The sequence below is a fragment of the Gymnogyps californianus genome, chromosome 15 (assembly GCF_018139145.2).
Source record: "Gymnogyps californianus isolate 813 chromosome 15, ASM1813914v2, whole genome shotgun sequence".
In the NCBI taxonomy this organism is placed as follows: Eukaryota; Metazoa; Chordata; class Aves; order Accipitriformes; family Cathartidae; genus Gymnogyps; species Gymnogyps californianus.
In genome coordinates this window covers 16370779-16391240 of record NC_059485.1, presented here as the reverse complement: position 1 = coordinate 16391240, position 20462 = coordinate 16370779, and the positions used below count along the sequence as shown (strand labels likewise).

The following is a 20462-nucleotide window of genomic DNA, read 5'->3' as shown; positions in this document are numbered from 1 at the left end:
GTGCCTATGACACGTGCTGAGAAAGGATGGCTGTAACATTTGTTATATCCCCACAATTTTACCCTTCCAGAGAGGGAAAATCGGCTTGCATTGGCAGCATAGCTTCTTATGAATTCCTGTGAATCAGATGCATACTGTAAGGACTTGTCAGTCTTGTGTTTTAATGAGTATATAAGAAAAGGCAGGCACTAGGACATCACAAAATTTAAGAAAAAACAAATCAAGGAGGATCTTTTGTGTTTGTCTTTAACACACATCTTCTCCAAGTATCTCAGAGACTTCACCCACATGTGCTGAAATGGATGAGAGCCTGGATTTTCTGAGACTAGCAGAGTCCATGAAAACCTCCACTGATCGAGTGACTGACTGCACTGACCTTTCTCTGAAGTACTTGATGGCTTCCTGGTCTAGGAAGTTCTGCTCTTCTCGAAAGCCCTGCTCAAAGACTTTGCGCTTGTGTCTGAACTCAATGACAGTCTTAGTGTAAGAGTTCAAGGTAGTAACGGAGGCCGCCATGCAGCAGGTGAAAGAGCCCCATGCCAGACTGTGGAGAGAGAAACCAGCAGACAGAGCTGGGTTAAGACAGCAGCTCATGTTATATTTCTGACGCCAAGAGACACACATAGACAGGATGCGACTAGGCAGGTCAGTCAGTGGTGACAAACCCGTTCTCCTCATCTTACCTCAGATGACCTGTGGCACGTGCTCAGGCATGCAGGCAGGATGCTGGGCTAGGGGCTGGGCACAACTTTCATCCCATGGAGGACCGTGTGGCAGAGTGTTAATGTGAACACTTGGTCCACTCTGACAGAAGAGTGGAACGCCTCTTGATTTCCCTTTGCAATGTTTCAGAGCCTTGCAGACAAGTGCTAAAAGCTATAGAGCAGTAATGAACTCCTGGAAGGAGTAATGCCCCAGAGAGCACATCTTTTGGACCAGTGGAAGTTCTCCAGCATCCATGGGAGACTGACTCTGCACAATGCTACTGCAGGGATGGTTTCTATTCTGGTTTTTATGCCTTCATCAGACTACTGTATTTCCTTCTTTCCTGGTTCATGGACGTTTCTAGCATTCCTGGCTTATATCTGGTCTCTGAAAGCCTGACCAGAATAGAAGACAGCCCTTCCATTTTGTGGAGAGATCTAATCTGAGGGCAGTGCCCCAAGCATGCAGGCAGTGCTAGGCAATCTTGGTCAGCCAGTGGCAGGGCACTTGCAAGTACCAACCAGGAGCATGGGGAGACAGAGGGAGAAGGGAAGTGGAAGAAAAAAAGTGACTGCCCCGATGCCAGGCTGGAACAGCAGCAAGTGTTATCCTGGGTCTCCTGGCAAGGAGGGTTCAGCTGGGAGCTGCTCTGCTCCCTGCTCGTGGACTGGGTTTCCCCCCTGGCTGCCTTCTGCCCTCCCTGCACATCTCTCCTCCAGCCTTTACCTCACTGATCTCAAGTTCAGATGCGGCTGGGGGGAACTCATGGCCCCAAGGAGTTTAGATGCTTTTTGAGCATGAAATGGGGCTGCAAAAAAGGCACTGAATTCCTCCTTTTGTCTGCAGAGCTTATCTGCGTTCAGGCTCCCCTTGACTTCACATTCAGCCCATCAGCTCCAGCTACATATAGTTCACAGTGGCTTCCTAACTAACTTGGATTAACTTCATCATCTGTGTCAGCTGCACACTTTACCTGCTCCTTGCTTTCACCTTTTCTATAACCAAATTGAACAATGATATAAACTCTGCAGAACAGAAAGAATACAACCACAGTAGCATTATCTTATAAATACGCATTATCAACAGAGCCCTCAGCATGAGCTGTTTTCCCATTCTGCAAAGGATCTGCAGACAAGGAAATAGTTTCTCATTTCAAATTAGACAAAACTTGAAAAAGAACACATATTCATGAACTGAAAAATCTGGGAAAAAAATGGTTCAAGTAAACAGAAATGGCTCATTTCAATGGTTTCAAAATTCAGTGCATAACAAGTCCTTTAGGGACTCCCATGGCAATGAAGTGTGTGGAGGCAGCCCGTTCCTAGTCAATTTTTAACCCATTTGCCAGATGCAATCAAATGAGAAGGAAGTGTAGTGAACCCTGGGGTGATGAAGTTCCCTTAGGTTTCCCACGGTTGGATGGAGAAGTGGAAAGGAAACTCGTGGTGTGTGTGAGTGTCCAGGCACAGGGAAGCCTGGCAAGTGTCTTCCTCCTACATGGAGTGTGTGGAAAAGCTCCAACAGCTCCAAATATTTCCAGCTGGGCTCCTAAAGAATATCAAGGAAGAAGCCAGCTGAAACCACATGCTTCGCTGTGCCTGGTTGGTGCCTGGGGAATGACATACGGAGAAAAATTTCTCTTGAAAGTTTCTGATAGTTTCTGATTATTAACTCAGAAATGCTGAAAGGTTCAGAGAAGGAAATACAGAATGAAGACTCTCAATGTGACCTCAGGTCTGGCATTTGGTAAATCATAATAATGAGACAATTATGATTGATATGTTTTAGTTTTTATGGACCTTGGTTAAATGTTATTTATTTTTAAGTGTAAAGAGTGGTTCTCCTACCGGTAAGAGTTATATCCTACCTTAGGTGAAGACTGCTTTAACAGCAATGCCCCTCTGTGCCAGCTGTGCCCCAGATGTGGTGAGACTGTACCTATAGTGCCTCTGGTAGCTGAGCTCAGGGCTGTGCTCTCAAGTTCCTCTGTGGCTCAAATAACTCAGGGTTTTGTATTTGTTTTCTTTCTAGAGGGGCCGAGCTTGAACATCCACTGAGCGTCAGAGCCACTGAAACCCTCTGCCTGGAGAATCCCCTGGCCCACTCCTGGCTTGTGCCAGAGCACAGACCAACCTCCAGGCTTTGCTGATGGCTTGGGAATGGGGTAAGATAACAGGGACCAAGCGGTGCATTTTCAACCCTGGGACATCTGAGCAGATCACAAGCAGCCCTTCCTCAGTTTGAGGAGAGGTATTTTTATTATTCCCTTTCAACAGAGGGGAAATAGAGTCACAGAAAAAATAGTTTTCCCGTTGGCACTTGGGAAACGAATGGCAGTCTAGATCTCCACTCGTGCCCTTTGGCTCTTGGCCATGGGGAGGCTGTTCCCTGGCCCCACTTTTCAGTGGTGTTAAATTCTCTGTGCTCTGACAGGTTGTCTAGTAGGATGCTGCAGTAGTACTTTTTACAGAAGGCTGTAAATAATACCCGTGTTTGCACTACTGGTTCAGGGGTATTTAAAGCTCACGCTTCAGGCCATCACCTGAACCCAGATGGAGCAGAAAGAAATTCTTGCATGTGCAGAGTTTCCAAACTCCACCAGGCTGGGTGGACATTTGTTTTTAACCCTTCTTAAAGGAGGTGTTCAAGTCTGGGTGATGCCAGGGGAGGTTGTAGCTTTCTAGTCTGTACAGCAGTGGTGGTTCAGTGTGAGCTGGAAGGAAGCCTTGTTTTTGCTGCGTTTGACTTTCAGACCTTTCTTTGCCAGGTCTGCTACCAGTCACTGGCATGGCATGAGGAACCCCGTGGCCTTCCTCAGGCTGCTGAGCACCACTGCGGGCTGAAAATGCTGCTGCTGTTCACGTCTGTCCCAGGGGAGCTGTGACTGAGCTGATGTTTGCACCTTGCCCAGCGTCCTGCATAGGCAAGTATGTTACCTTGGAAGGTATTAGGGGAGGGAGAGAGATCACCAAATCTGAGAAGCTGCTGTGGGACAGCAATAGCTTGAGCAGAGCTCAGCTTTAACTGGGGTGAACCAACAGTCACTGTATGGAATGAAGCTGAGGTCCCAGTTCAGGAACACGGGAAGAGCTGAGGTTGCTCCCACATATTTGCCTGCTTGTGGGTATCTCCAGCATCCTCCACAGTGAGGCCTAACCCAAGGTCAGTCCCGGTCTTTAAACCAAAGCCTGCTGTGCTCTGGCTCTGGCTGCCTGGGGAGAACTGCAGGCAGGGGATGCAACATCTGCTCTGGGACAAAGCTGTGGTGAGGACAGCAGACAGCGCTGTGAGCTGCCATCGCAGGATGTGATGCTGGGCTCTGAACAGCTCGCTCGCAGCACGGGTAGGATGAGGGGGCCTAGGGAGGGCTCACAATGCCCTGCGGGACCCACGAGCCTCTGATGCCCGTTCTGAGACATGGGGGTTCTTGTCTTGCACGAGGCGAAGGAGAATAATCTAATGAGTGCTTTATCATGCTAGACATTTAACAACATTCTGAATTTTGAGTATTGCAGTAAATTGTAAAAAAGAATACTGAAGACAAATGAATAGATAATATGCCTTATTATTTAAATATATTAATAGTTATACAATTATTATGATATAATTGTTATGAATATTTATATATTATAAATATATGAATGCACTATATAAATTCATCATCATATGCAATAAATATTCATTATTAATACACAAAACAAGCTGTATTTTAAATATAATGCAATTTATATTTTGTAACACGTTACTAAAATGTTAGTAACTCCTCCCATGAAACACAGTATAGTGAGGGGGGGAAGGAAAGACTAATAATTCCCTGCAGTGCTGTGCATAAGAAGTATTTGTATTTATTTATTGGTGTTAGTAAAGGTTGTTGTCTCTGCTTTGAGATGGAATGAAAATAATACACTATATTTAGAAATGAAAAAAAGAAAGTATTTTCCCTAGCCATCCAAAGAGGCTGATGCCCCTAGAGGGATGTGAATGTTGTTTGCAGGTATTTCTGTTCTTCAGTCTCCTATTCTTGTTAAGCTCCTTATAAACTTGCAAGCAGTATAACACAGTTGATGTATCTTGCCCAAATTATTTTTATGTGATTTTTAGAAGATAAATGGGAAAAGTAAAAAAAAAAATAAAAAAAGTCAGTCTCCAAAATGTCATGTCCGTTTTCCCAAGTTTTCTCCCCATGATCCACAGGGAAGGATCATGGTGCCAGGAGGACTACGCCTTCCTCTGCGGTTGTGTTAAAAGTTGCACCACTGTAAGGTTCAACTGAGACATTAATTAAAAACCAAAAAAAACCCCTCAAAAACTGCAAGTCTCTGAAATGCCATGGCAATTATGTACCTAAATTGAACTTTAATGAGAGTGCTCAATCTGTGTTGGTAATTGTGGCTGCTGTTTATTTACAAATGCTATGTACCTGCTGATCTGCACAGCTGCTGCTGCACAGTCACTGATAACTGTCCTCTACACCTCAACAATTGTACGGCCATGTTTTTGCTCCTAGCATTCTGGCAGCTGGAAATTCACATGCCTGTTCCTGGAAATTTGAGATGATACGTACAATCTCCCAACAGACTGATGGAACAACTCAAAAACGAAAAGATATAACTGGTGGTGACACTTACCAGAAGGACCATCCATAGTCCCATGAATGTGGTCGCCAGTCCTCTGGCCCAAGGCTGACTGTCACTTGGAAAACTTGAGTGTACATCATGTGGGCCACCATCCCCAAGAGACCTGAGAAGCAGGGATTATAATAGAAATTTTTGTGCTAATGTTTTTTATAATTCTTGAGATAGCTACTGCTAGAAGTGCTTTGAAAGCTCCAAAAAAGTCTTTGTTGTACTTTTATGCCTCCTATTCTACTGTGGAGGAGGGAGCTGCATGGGCAGAGGAAAGGTGTGACTGAGAGCTCATTATTTAACATCATACTGAATTCTCAATTAAGAGAAGAGTTAAAGAAAGAAAATCGTTGAAGAAAATGTTGCACAATTAGCATCACCACCAACCTTGCTGCTGCAAAACAGGGGTATGCCACCCACAAGTTATCTCACTTAGCCCATTGCAGACAGCCCTCAGGTAAGAGAGTAAGGAGGGAGGCTTCTGTAGGCAATGCAAGATTGAATGTGTTAACGCCAAACAACAATATTTATCTGAACAGTTGCTAAGATTTATAAATTTGAGCACTTATAAAACACTTGGAAGTTACACAAGGAAGTTAAGTGAACTCAGTATTCCTGATGATGTGTGGTGAGGACACCATAGGAATACTTTCGATGGTACCGTGTTGATGATGCTTGCTTTTGTGAGACCATTATATTTTGCTGAGATAACTACAGCTGGGTGAGGATTTAGACAATGCATTAGACACTCTACTCACCGTAATGTTAAAGAACAGGATTGCAGTTAAATGACAGGGTAGCCTCAATTCGCTCTGCCACTTAACTGGCCAGCATAGTTCTTCAGCTTAAGCAGAAAAAACTGCCTGAACTTTACATTTAGGCGTCTCTCTGAGGAAAATCAAACCCCACTTTTCAAGAAGTGGTGGCCAGGAGCAGCTCTGATGCTTGGAGAATTTTCTAGCTACAATAATTTGGGATGTGTGTGCTTTAGTCCCTAGGCAGTGCAGAATGATGCTCCCAGCTGAGCTCATGAAAAGCATGGGTTCAGGCAGTTAGCTAAAGAGTGGGGCAGGATCATCGTATCCCAAATAGACCTTGGACCTACAGATGGCAAAAGGCCCCGTGTGCTGCAACGACAGTTCAAGGCACTTAGAAATACTGACGTTCTGCCACAGTGGGGTACAATGCGGTCCCATACGTTACACTTCGCACCTTAACCGAAGTCACCATTTACTGTTATCTCTGACCGTCTATTTTTTTCCACAGTTGCCCTTCCTCCATGTGGAAGATCCTGATTTTCCCTCCCCAGACCCAAATTTTGGCTCTTCTTCCCTGCTTACTTTCAGAGTCTAAAGCACTTCATTAGTCTCACCAGACATGTGGATGATTCAGAGCAATTCTGGGGGAGGGAAGTCGAGGAATGTCATGTTTGTGTTGTGGGTATGTTAAGCAGGACCTTCAGCAAGACAAATGTCATATTTGATACAAACAGCTGCAGAGGCTGAAAGAAGACATTTTATTACAAGAAGCTGCGGTGATTTGCTCAGCTGCTTCATGTCGGTGTGACACACTGCAAAGTTAGGAGGTGGAAAGAGCAATTCACATCGGAAGAAATGATATTTCAGCAGGGTGGGCGGCCTAATGGGAGCACAGCAAACTGGTACACACCTTGCTTGTTTCTGGCTATATTTAATTTTCAGAATTCACTGGGAGCTTGCTGTACTTTTTAAATCAGTGGCTTTTTCTCCAGCTGACAGTTATGGCATTGATCTTAAAGTTTGGGTTTGCTGTTCCTATGCCTACTGTCAGTAATTTTTCAACCTTAATAAAATATTACAGACTGCCCTGAGACATGTCGTAGTCACTCAGAGCCATCAGGAGGTTTGACATGGCAAGACTAGCTTCAGCAAGGCTGATCTGCTCTGTTGTGTTGTGCAAAACCTTAATGGGGTTTCAGCAACGTTCAGACCTTTCGCTGTGTGGGAGGCCAGGATGACAGTCCACTGGTACAGGTGAGTAGGAGGTCATCAGCAAGTCCTGCTGTAACGCAGGGACCACAGCGAAAACATGGCATTTATTGCTTTATCTGCCTAATGGTGGGGAGGGTCGGGGGCAGACATGTACCTGGCTGTGCTGTCAGTGGCATTATGCCATGTATAAGCTATAGCAAAGAAATACGAGTCTTTCTTTCATTGTGCTGCTTCATGCACTTTTGGTTTGGTTTGTTCCTGATGCCACCCATTGGTTTGGGCTATTTTAGATATGCCTTGCCAAGTTCTTCATGGGGATATCCTATGGTACTTTTTGTTGTACGTTTAATGGTCACATTTTGGATAAAATGAACTGCCTGTAACATAAATCAACAAATGCTATATTTACAAGATCATCTTTTCCTCCAACTGGCTGCTTAAGGCTGGACAAAGAGGACAAAATGCCTGTATGCCCACCTGGGGCCCAGGGCAACAGATGCTTGCAGGTGGAAAATCCTGATAATATGGTGGACTGGAGTGACTGGAGTGGATGGGAGTAGAGAAACACTGACCATTTATGGCTGGCTTGAGATCACTAGCCTTGCAGGACCAGAGCTGTTTCTAGGTGTCAGTAATGGGAGAGCTTAAGGAACGAAATTTGGAAAAGAGAATATATTTTAAAGCATTTTCAGGTACCTTTACTAAAAATATTATTTATGGAATATATCACATTGATTAAAATGCTTTATTATAAATATTACATGAGTGACGTGTGTAAGTTTTTAAATTTGCATAAGGTCAAGAGCGATACCAAAACCACTATGTTGTGGGGTTTTTTTTAATGACTCATAAAAGGTTAAGAAACAGCAATAAGTGGTCACACTGTTAGGATAATTTTTCCTAGCCTTTACATGTTGAGCTATGAGAATATGAAGATCCCATTGCACTTTTAGGAGGGAACTCTAGCATGAATTTAATGAGAGGTGTGTTGCTCCAAGGCAAAGTCCTCTTCGTTCCCTCATTTCTATTAAGCTGTGTCATTATAAATATGCTAAGCTTAAATAAATATGCTTTTCTTCTTTCCTCTGATATCTCTGTCACTGAAAATAACAGCTAGCAGTGTTTTGGGTTTTTTTGCTTCTTCGTATTTTTCTATCCTTTTTCCCTGTAAAATTTTAAAGTTTATATTTGGAACATCATGGCAATGTACTTATAAAGAGGGAAGGACAAAATAAAAATAGAAAGATGTGTAGGAAAGAAAACTTCATAATTCTTACAAAACTTTAAAAATGCAGTTAATGGTGAAGAGAAAGAGAAACAGTATGGAAATAATTGTTTGAATGCTGAAGAATTCCACATAGTTTGATTTTGAAAATTAAACTGACTTTTTTAAAAATCCAAATTACATCCAAAGCTGAAAGATATGTTTTGGCAGTTTTTACCAGATTTTTTTTTTTGTCCTCTCAGCTCTACTTCTGATCTAAGTTTTATACCACCAACTGTATTTCACAATTTGAAGCTATCCCTGAAGATACAAGCTCCTTCACAGAATGTACACTGCCTGTTATAATCTCTTTCAGCTTGAAATACAGTAGAATAAAATGCACTTTTATTGCAAAAGTTCCTTCTGCTGGAGAGGTCCATGCAGCAGTGCTCACAAAAGCCAGCTGTGGCTGGTTGCTTGTATAAATCCTGGGAAGTGGAGTTTTCAGTCAGCACAGAGGTGAAGGGGTACTTAATTACATGGTTAAATTTGATAACTTCTTTTAGAGAAGTGAATTCCTCAAGTTCATATGCTGAAGGGCTCCAAGTACAGACCGACCATGAAAATAGCCTGTAAAAGTTGTTCTGAGAGATGTACATTTCCCCAAATCACTCTTGGGGTTGCTCCTAAGTGCAATTACTAGAACCCTTTTCATTCTCGATTTTGCTAATGAACAAGATGGGCTTCTTTCTTTGGTTTGAAGCATCAAGCCTTCACCTACTTTTAGGATTAACATGGAAAAAAGAATTTTCAACACTATATGTTGTTCATTTTCTGTTGGATAATCAGTGTGATGGTGCTGAAAACGGAGGCTCAGGCTATGGCTATGGCAATGGCCCTGCAGGCTGGGGGAAGGCTCATTACTGTATTGCCGTTGTGAAATCAGGAATACATATTTTCAGTTCTCGCTGGCAAGAGGCAAATTTATCATGTGGTCCTTGTTCCAAAGGAACAAAAAATTGTAGTGAAAAATGTGATAGCTAAATGAGGATAAAAGAGTCTTGTAGCCCCCGGGTTTTATTCTTTCAGAGTTTTAGAATTTTGTTTTGTCGTGGCTCCTCAGGCAAAAGGGAAAGGGAAGGTTCATACCTGAAAGCACAGTGAAGACAGCAGCAAAGGCATTTAACTTGAGCCCATCTATCACACTGCTTGAATGAAAGAGCTCGAGGCACATAAGGCTGAATCCGACGACTAACAGCATGATGTATAACACCTCGGATACTACTGATAACCACAGGACACCTGCAATGCACAAGAGCAGCAACCAGTCACTTATTTGGTAAATACTTTCAAGAGGTTAAAGTTCGTAAAAATTAATTCGGAAATCAGAAATATCTAGGAGTAATTGTGTATTCAGAAAGTTTAAATTTAGCAAACTCTGAAAAATAGAAAAAGTGGTGAATGAAGATGTGAAGAGCAGCAGGGTAGTAAAGATACTGCAGAAAGAACAAGCTGTTGCCTAAGATCCCAGCTTGGCTAAAGAATCTCTTTGGTTATATCTAGAACCTCTTGGCTCCTCTGACCCAAAGCATAGGACACAGAATCTATCTTCCCTCCCTGTGTCATGGTTAAATGAGCAGAATCTAGCACACACGGTGGTGATGGCACATAATACCTTACAGTATATGGGCTGGGGGGAGATGAACAGGCTTGGATACCTCTTTTTCACAAGACTGTTCAAAGAACATGTTTTCGGTCCAGGTTTTAAAATGCTTATCACAGCATAGTGTTGGGGCCTGTTATTAGAAACTTTTTCACAGAGATCAGTGTCCTGCAGAATGACTGTTCTGACTTGGGATGTTTGGATTCACTGCACAGGTCTCTGCCGTTGGGACTAATGCGAAAACTGCCAGAATACCGGTGGGGTGGAGCCAGTTATTTATAACATACTCAGTCGAAGAGCTGCAGATACAAAATTTGGACTGCCTCCTGTTTTCTCAGCCTGTAGGTACAATCCCTCAGAGGAAGGGCAGAGTTGACGTGCCCTGTTTGAACCGCACGTTCTGCAGGACTTTGGGGTTGTGCACAGGTAAGTGGGTCCGTCAGTGTTTGGTAGTGGCCGGCTCAGACTGATTCATCCACTGTAGATGTCACATTTGGAAATTTCAGCACAAAACCTCTAGCAGGATCTGCTGAGTCTTTTAAAGTCACCAGGCCATGGGGTAAATTTGAGAGGATGGTAACAGATGATAATATTGAGTCCCTGCCAAATTTCCAATCGCTGTTTCAGCATGAGAATCTGCTAGAATTCTTCAGTACATTTGCTAACCTCATTGCTAGAGAATTCACCTGGAAACAATGAGCAGTGATGGAAAATTTCAGCCTAAGCAGTTGAAACATGGAAAGTTAAGCATCTGAAGACAATGGCTTATATTAGAAAATGTTAGCTGTAACCATAGAGACTGCTACAGGCTTCACTTATATTAATACATTCTCTCCTCACTGTAAGAACATATGTGTGATAATGCCTGTAGTTGAGCTTATCAAACCAGATATGCAGTCTCACTTTTATCAAATATTTGAGTGTCCTCTTAGTGACCAGGTTGATCCCAGCTCACATTTTGTCTGGGAACTTGTCTTTATAATTGCATCAAATTAATACGTGCTATTCATTGTTGCCACCGTATCTGACCTTTTGAGTTTTTAAACAATACTACAGAGATAGTAATAAATAAACCCTTTAATTTCTCACAGTGACTGTATGTGTAATATTGCATCTATCAACAGCAAACAGCTGTTTATCTCACTCCTATTAGTCAATTTGGTATCAGGGCAACAGGCACACTCTTCCAAAAAGACATACGAGTGAGACACAGCAAGGGTGGTGTTCTGTGACACAGCAGGATTAAGAAGGGATTTTGCCTCATTTTCTCACAAACCAGTTTCTATGACAAGAGAATGATGAAATGGTTTGAGTTGGAAAGAATTACATTATGTAAACCTGATCTATAAACTGACGCAGCAGAGAGCCCTAACTACGAGTTCTAATTCATAAATGTTTCAGCCCAAACTTGAAAAAGTAATTACAACATATCTGCCCAGAAGTTTATTGCCCTATTTCAACTCTTGAGGATACTCACTGCTCGTATCTACACACAAGGGCAGTGCTGTAGTAGTGACTGCAGCTCAAGACTGGCGTGGCTCTGTCCTCTACTTCCTTGGGTGAACAACTGGCTGAAGGGTCAGGCTCAAAGAGTTGTAGTCAATGGGGTAACATCAGGCTGGTGGCCAGTGACTAGTGGTGTTCCTCAGGGCTCAATTTTAGGGCCAGTTCTCTTGAATGTTTTTATGAATGACCTGGACACAGGAGTTGAATGCATGCTAAGAAAGTTTGCTGATGATACTAAATTAGGAGGAGACACTGAGTCCCTCGAGAGTAGAGAGGCCTTAGAGAGAGATCTTGGTAGATTTGAGTGCTGGGAAATCGCCAAATGTATGACATTTAACAAGGACAAATGCTGGATTCTGCTCCTGGGACAGTATAATCCCGGATGTACGTATAGCTGGGGGACAAGAGGCTGGAGTGCAACCCTGCAGAAAGGGATCTGGGGGTTTGGTTGATGGCTTGGGAGTTCAGTTGATGTACATCAGCTGTATACAAGTTTTATCTATTGCCCACCTATGGAACAGTGCTTGAAGCACCTATGTCTCTATGGAGGTTCCAGGTTAACATGTCCAGAAGGCAAGTAAGGGGATACCACTAGAGGCAGCCTTATGCAGATTCAGAGAGACAGGAGGGCTCTGGGAGGTGAGGGTGGAGGGCATGGGGGCACAGCTGGTGTTCGTATCCTGCTGGTGAAGGAGAAAGGAACAGGAGGAAGGAACACCTGACTGTGTGGCTGGTGTCACAGGGAGCGCTTTGGCTTCTCTAACCACAGAGCCCTCTTTGAGGAACAAGGACTGCTGAGAAGAATGGGATCCACCTGGTCAAATGGGACAAGAATGGTTTTACCAATACGACAACCTTGCAAGGAGATCTTCAAACCTGATATGCTGGAGAAAGCTTATTATAATTTGAAGAGCTGTAAGGGCATGGGGGACAGTGAGGAAGTGTCGGGGGCTGGAGCACATGACGTACAAGGTAAGGCAGAGCGAGCTTCACCTTCTCATCCTGTAGAAGAGAAGGTGAAGGTCTTGCTGTCTACGGCTACCTAATGGAAGGATATAGATAACAGAGCCAGACTCTTAGAGCTGAACAGGGGTAGGATAAGACAAAATTTGCAACATCAGAAATTCCAGACCGAGCTAAGCAAAAAGGTGGTCAAACACTGGAAGAGGGGCCCAGTGAGGCTGTGGGATCTCTGTCCTTGGAGACATTCAAATCTCCTGAGCAGCTGGATCTAATGGACATGCTTTCAGCAGGGGCTTGGACTAAAGGCTCCAGAGGCCCTTTCCACCCTAAATCATCCTATGATTTTTTAATTGCACAGTTGCTAATTGCACAGGTCTAATGTGCTGGGGGAGCAGCTGGAGGGAGGAAGTTAGCTGGGGTAGGGATAACTGGAGTAGAAACATAGTTGAACTATGGCTCTGATGAACCACTCAATGAGACATGAGTTTTGCTGTCCTGCGAAACATTTTTCCAATGAGACACAAAGACTGGGTGAGTTTCCCGTGGAAGGCATAGGCAATTCTTTCTTCTTTTTTGGGCCCTGTTCCTATCTGGAAAGGAACTCTATGTCTAACTCTCATGTCCTATTTCATTGTGTACACTGAATATCTGCTCTGTGCCTTTTTAAAATGCATTTAACGTGGGGGAAGGTAAGTCACATGCAGTGTTTGCATAGTTCTGAGTATGTCCTGTCCTGCCTGCTTTGATTTTGAATTTCATCTGAAATAATAACATCCAGAAAATGCAAACTGTATCTGGATTTTGCATCTTCCTGTGGCTGCCAGAACCACAACAGTGAATTCAGGTTATTAATTCCGGAGACAGTGTCTTTCTGTTCTGTGCTGATGGTGAAGTGATCTCCCACTGCTCTTCTCTCAACATGAGATTCATGATGCAGTCACTTGGCATCACTTACTTCCACTTACAATCTCTTACAGCCTCCTTCCTGCAAAGTAGAGAGCTCCTTCTCTTGAGGAGAACTCAGTCATTCCAGGTGACAGGGAAGAAGCTCTCTAGAGGGTTGTTCTCTTTCCCTATCTTCTCTGCTGTCACCTTTTCTGTCTGTCTTATTTCCCACCACCCTGTGTCCTCTGCTCCAGGGATTTGTCTGGCCTAACTCAGCTTTTGTGAAAAATCTTTCCTTCAGAAGAGCCAGTACTTGATTCATTTGGAGACTTCTACCTGGATGGCCTGTATCTGAGGGTCTGTATTCTTATAAATCACCAGCTTTCTCTCATTTTTTGGTCTTCATCCTGTTTATGCTTTTTCCTTGCCTGTTCATCAAACTGACTGTTACATGTGCAGAGAAAGTGCTGTGGGTTTGTGTACAGAGCTCAGCTGGGATGCGCCTGTTATGCCACGGACGTTCCTTGTTAATGCAGAAAGATTTCATGTTCTGACCTGACTCCTCCTCACTATGTGCAGCATTTGTCAGACGGTGTGTCATCCCTGCTCACCTTGTAGGAAATAATGCTGCGACATTGTGGCAGCAATGTGAGACCTCCTAGGAAAGGAGAGTCTTTTACTTTAAAACAAAACTAAGTCAAAACTGATTTCACTTACACTCCTGTACACACATTCTCACAAGCACAAGCATGTGCAAGGAGTCCATCCAGCATGCAAGCACCAAGATGCATGTATTCAGTCAATCTTTCCAGGATTCCCTGAAATAACACAGAGGATGCCAGCTGTCGAGTCATCCTCATGTCTTCTGGGCTTTTTGTAGGTTAGCAAAAATGTGCTAGGTTTGCATGTTCCTTTTTGTCCCGGCTAGGAGCTGACAGTGATCTGTCTTGCTGTTCTGTCACGTCTCTGTCACACACCATGATTTACTTGTTGTCCTGTATCTCCCAACCTGGTGTCTGAGAAGCTGCAGGTAGATGGGCACCAGGATCTTGATGACCCACTAATCTTGGTACCATCAACACCTGCTATTTTAATACACCTTATCCTGCCATTTTTGACTCTGGTGCTTCTACACCAACCAGTCTATCACATCCTCAACAGTGTTGCTGACAATGATAGAGTTACTTTTATGTACTGTGGGCCACTTTGGATCTTTGCTCCTGCCCCACAGATATTATGCTGTATGTCACAGGGGGGATTGTTCTGAGCTGAACACCACAGACTGTGAAGCTGTTCCTGGAGGTAAAGGGGTCACCATCTTCAGGACAACCTCCTTGCGAAGCAAAAGCACTGGAAGTACAGGACCTGGGCTGAGCTGCTCACCTGGAACTTGAGATGGCAAAGCTGTGACTCACTGAAAAATTTCACATAATTCAACTTACATCATAGGACTCCTACCTCAGAAGGAATCATATCACCTTCATATCATCTGATCTTAAGACAGATTGCACTCTATATGATCACCAGCTTTGCCTAAAATGAAAACATAGCCCTGCTGAAAGCACATTTTTCATCTGTGCTTCTGTCATTGTCCAGAGATTCAGATTTTGCAAGAAGATCAGTAAACTAGCTGGGACATTACCAAACTTCTTTGTGTCTCTAAGCTATTGTTATTTCCTCAACAATTTGCTAAGAGATTGTCTTTGTGGAGTTCATGGTGAAAAGCATCAGTGCCACCTCCTCATGGACTTAGCCACTGCATCAGCATTGTTACATGCCAAGGAAATTCATTTTCCAGCAACCCCAAGTGAAGTGAACATACTCTTTATTGTGACTGAAAAGATAACGGTTACCCACATGGTTGCTGAAATTTTAGGAACTCCAGTACGTCATGAACCATCTGACGAGATCAGTCCCTTGCATTTCTGTCAGACAGTGGAGGGCAGCATCAACATTTTGAAAGAAGATTCATAGATACTGAGAGCATTGCAAAGCTGGTGATCATGTTAAGTGCATCTGCCAGAGACAACGTGTTAACAAAAGGATGTTGCAGACAGTTCTGAATGAAGGAAACAAACTAATATTCTTCTGACAGTGAGGTAAAGAAGCTTTACCTCAGCCTGCAATGAGTCTCAGGGCTCAAAAGTTGTTCACAAAACCTGAATTTATTTCAAGTCAGCCCTGATCACCAGTGAAGGCACTGTAAATGAACACGCTATTACCTCTCACCAAGGAGCACTGAGTCAGGAATCTCCAATGCTGAGTTTCCTATGAAATAGGAATTCTGAAAAAAGTCATAGAAATTCTGCTTAGAAGAACTCGAGACATCGTACCACATTTCAGTGAATTCCTGATTAAGGAATCCAAAGAACAGCATGGTTAATGACTTCCAGGAGTTTTGAGCTGATTTTGACTGTTTGATATCTAAGTTAAGAAGTATAAATGTGAGACTGGGGTAACTGCTGTTGTTGTCATAGGTTATTCTGTTGGTATGCATCTGGCCTTTCTCCTTTGGAGTAAGAAACACTAAGGACAATTCACAGTACCCTGAGTGAAAATACATATCAAAACATCAAGTATTCTTTGTTCAAATCCACTGCAATTTCCTGTCACAAAAAGCAACAGTTGCTGACTCCAACTGTTCTGTGAGAGAGCTCTGGTTAAACTGACCTCAAGAATGTCAAGAAATTACTGACACACTCTTCTGTGCTCTTACCCCACAACATGCAAAGATGCTTCTTAGTTGTCTTGTGTTGCATTCCTAAAGCCATTCTCAGGCTCGTTAGCAATTTGGACTGAAATACCAAGAATTTGGATACCATCTGAATGGGATTATGTGCAGGATGATAAAGAAGCATTTGCTGCTGTTTCTGGAACCACAAAGTTCCATAATTTCAATTACTGTTGAGCTTTTGGGATTAATACAGCTGACAAACCAGTTCTAGAGAGTCTAAATACACATCTGTACCTCCTACCACCTACATTCACATGCAGCCATGGATTTTTATGCATACTTGTTGGCAAATTGGAAAAGTTGATTTTTGATGCCAGCTCACTATGCCAACCGTTTCTGATGCCAGATTGTGAGGTCCTATCTCCACATGAAATAACAATATTGAAATCCCCTCCTGGCTGCTTCTCCAGGCTGGTCAGGTCATGAAAATGACTGTCAAAGATCCAATATTAGTACATGTTCTCAAGGCAACACTGAAGAGGTGGCCAACAGAGAAATTGCTGTTAGAGTTCAAAGCATTTTTAATCCATAAACATGAGCTGTTTGCTCGTAAAGGATCTCTTCTGGGAAAATCATATTGCTATTCCTGAAGGAGACTGCTGAGTCACGTTAACTATGTTATATACAGCATAGGCAGGAATTGTGTGCATGAAAATCTTAGTCATGCATTTTGGCTAGTGGCTTGGAAATTATGCCAGCATAAAAAAAACCATAAAGGAATGTATTACCTGCCAAGCCATGTGATGCTGCCTGCTGAAAGCCCCAACATTCCCTGAGCAATGCCCAAGAAGCAATAGTCCAGAGTCTGTATTGATTCCTGAGGGCGCTTTCAGACAGAAAATTAGCTTCCTAATTGGGGTAAACTCATATTCAGAATGCCTCGGTAGGATTTCATCCTACTTAGAAACACCTACTGCCTCAGTCTCTGCTCCCTGCTGAAGATGATCTGTGGTTGCTGCTTACCAGCCCTTCTAATAGCAGAACTGCCCTCCTGGCTGATGAGTTCAAGGATCTGACCAAAGCAGCCTCATTTGAACTGTCACACTGTGCCATGCTGTCCCTGAGCCAGTAATCAGACTGGACAATGGTGCAGGCAGCCAAAGAGATCTTGAAAAGTTTTATACTTGTCACGTTCCTCATAACTCAGTGTTACATATCTGCTCTGATAGTTGGAGTCTGTCTGAGCTACGATGAGACATCATCTCAAGTCACTCCTCTGTCAATATAACCTTGATCTGTCTGAGAAATTCTGATACAAGCAAGTAGAGGCTTTGGGGTTTTTTCTACATCACAGTTCATCATATGACAAAAAACTTCTATATGCTAGAAACAGTGGAGCTGAGCAATGTGTGCTCCTAAATAACTATTGAGATTATCGCATCTGACGGAGATGAAATCCAGAGAACTGCACTCGACGGACAAGCTGGGTGCTGCATTGTTGAGCAGCTGAAGAGACATCAGTGTCCAAGCAACACTGTCCTGGAGACTGTGCATCCTTCTTACCTCCTCATTGGCATTGCTGCTAGCCCCAGACACTGATGCTGTTACGTGAGGAAGAAAGTGCTCCTGTTAGCCCATGGTTCACAGTCGTTGTCCCCAAGATCCCTGAACTGCTAAACAACACAGAGAAACCACAAGAGGCTGTGACAAGTCAACTAGATAGATGTCATCCAACGTGGGAGGAAAAGAACCATGTATGAGGGCAAAACTTGCGTTTGGGTGGTGTGAATTTGCATGGAGGAAGCCATAGTGCAGGTGTTGTTCCTTCTCTGTGCAAAAATATTTCACTATCCTTCTTGGTCTCCATGCATGCTGCAGCAGCCAGTGAGATGGGGAGTTGTTACCCTTGTTCACATTATGAGCAACAAAAAGTTATGCTCACTTGCCTTTGACAGCCTCAGGTCTGTATGTCTTGCTTTAGGAACATAACACTTGCATTGGAGGTGGCGGGGAGAGCACCTGTGTGCTAGATGGGAATGGGTCCTTCTCCTTGGTTTGTTTTTTGATGACGAAACTCTAAAGATAAAGTCCTCTCTGTAAGGTACTGTGTTAGACCTAAACAGTGTGTGAGGGACCCAGAACTTCTTAGTAACTGAAAAATTGGGGGCAGGCCCTTGTTGTCACCCTTCCTGGGAAAGGAAGCAAAAGGGAGCAGAGATGGCTGTGGAAAGAACGACATCAAGGGTCCTCTTGCACTTCCTTATTCCTTATTGAGATCTAATTCTCAGAAAGATGCTGGCCATCCATAGCCTGTGCACCCACATGGTGGTCTGCCACATCAGGGAAAATCTAGTTATTTCTTTAATGCTCAATTCCAGAGCTAGTAGTGTGATGTTGCGAGCACACTGGCAGCTGCAAAACATGTAGTAGGTGCTGGTTTTTATGGTGAGTGCTCCGTAGACCTAATGGGTGTTTGGTTTTCTTGCACTGCTGATTTTTAAGGTGTTCTGTTTTCCTAGGTAGAATGGCATTTCCTCTGCATCTTTGGTCCTGTCTGCTTTGCTCCTCCTGGTCTATATTTGCTGTCCCCATGTTTCTTGACTCTGGCTGTCATTGTTCTGCTTTTCCAGACTTACCCACTATGTTGGAACTGACACCTCGATCTCACTTTAATCTCTCCTCTTCATGTTCAGTGCAAGAGAGAAGAGAGGAAAAAAATATACAAGTGAGTACACATTGAGAAATGTTGTGCATCTTGTTTGGGAAAAGCATTAAAGTAAGCTTGAAAGGGCCATGTAAATCTCATGCTTTCTCTTCCAGTTGCATCCTGATGGTTTTAGTCATTTGCTCATCTCTGCTGCTCCAATACTGGGAATTACAAGCGAGAAATATTGGAGTGATCAATAAAAAATGGTGAAAGGAATAAACATTGAGCATGCTGTTGTGGCTGGCATAGGGACTCAGCTCTGAGCAGTCAGCCCGTCTGTTGGTTAATGCAGTCTCATAATATCAGACCATCTGCCTGCTCCTCTTGTGCTGCAGTGTAAAAAAACTGGGAGAAGGAGACCACAGAGCTATGAGAGACGTTCCTCCAAAACAAAGTAAGCTTCATGATCCTAAAAGCCATGAGATACCTAAAACTACTGTTATTGTAACACAAACAAGACAGTCGAGATAGATAAAGGGCCGGCACCCAGACAAGAGACTGCAGTTCACAAAACATGAGAGACCGTATGATAAATACCCAAAACTGCTTAGGTGAGAGAAGAATGCCTCCAAATGCTGTTTGGATTTTGTTTAGCTTTAGGTCTTCGTTAGGTTCTTTATTTTGAAAGGTGAGGTGGAGCTGTGAATCATAAAATAATTCTCTTCTACATGATGATGTGTTTTCTATGACTTTTTATGGTTCTGACATTGAGCTTTGTTCTGAATTTAATCTTGTGTATGATGCTGAGCAGACTGTGGAATATCTTTGTGCCTATATTCTCTTTTTCCTGGTGTAATAGTAATATAGTGAGTAGAGTAATATGGTGGAAAAGACTATGAAAAATACTCTAAATCAGGACTATCCCATATGCCTTAATAAATCTATTTGGGTTAAATGTTTCCCTTTGAAGACCTACAGTGCAGGGCCTGTGGTGTACTTCCACCCTCAGCACTGGGCTGAGAAATGAATTGTGTTCAGACCTTGTGGCTAGCATTGCCCACAGCAGAGAACCAGTGTTCTCCATGTCTTTGGCATCACCAGCGTGAAAAGCAAGACTGTTGCTTCCTTTCAGGAATTAGGAATTTAGCTTGAATTCTGCTATTAAGCATGGTTTCATCTTTGTGTATCTAATTAGCTTTCAAAAATAACTTCAATGATTCATAATAGATGTGTAAGAAAACACAGATGAAATGTTAGTAACACATTTTTTTTCCTGCATACTTAATCATAACTCTCCTGATACAAGTGCACAGGTACTTGTCTGTGTGGGTATGTATATACCCTATTGCAGATATATTAAGAATAATGCAAGCAGAATACAAAATATTCAAGAAGACAGTAGAGACTGTTTTGGAAAGTGTACAATTCTTGTGGGAGACCCAGTTACATTTCTTTTCACTGGATGCAAGTCTCTAAGTGGTCCTTTTAGAAAATCTATCCTCTTTTTTTCTTCTAAGGAACAGCTACACAGTACACAAAAAAGGGGGTTTGTTTTTTAACTTGGCTGTTACAAGTTTCATTTGTGTCTTTTCCAGCCTGAAATCTGTTCTGTGTTGTCCC

The 20462-nt window shown here is 43.0% G+C and overlaps 1 protein-coding gene across 1 annotated transcript in view; it reads right to left on the bottom strand.

Moving 5' to 3' along the window:
- Positions 1 to 246: 246 nt before the first annotated feature.
- The window catches only part of GSG1L (GSG1 like), a 43124-nt gene continuing 22908 nt past the window's right edge, over positions 247 to 20462 (bottom strand). The window contains exons 3-5 of the mRNA XM_050906200.1: positions 9654 to 9806; positions 5334 to 5445; positions 247 to 544 (exon numbers count right to left, since the gene is read on the bottom strand). Of these exons, the coding sequence (XP_050762157.1) occupies positions 247 to 544; positions 5334 to 5445; positions 9654 to 9806 (563 nt within the window). The remainder of the gene's footprint in view (positions 545 to 5333; positions 5446 to 9653; positions 9807 to 20462) is intronic.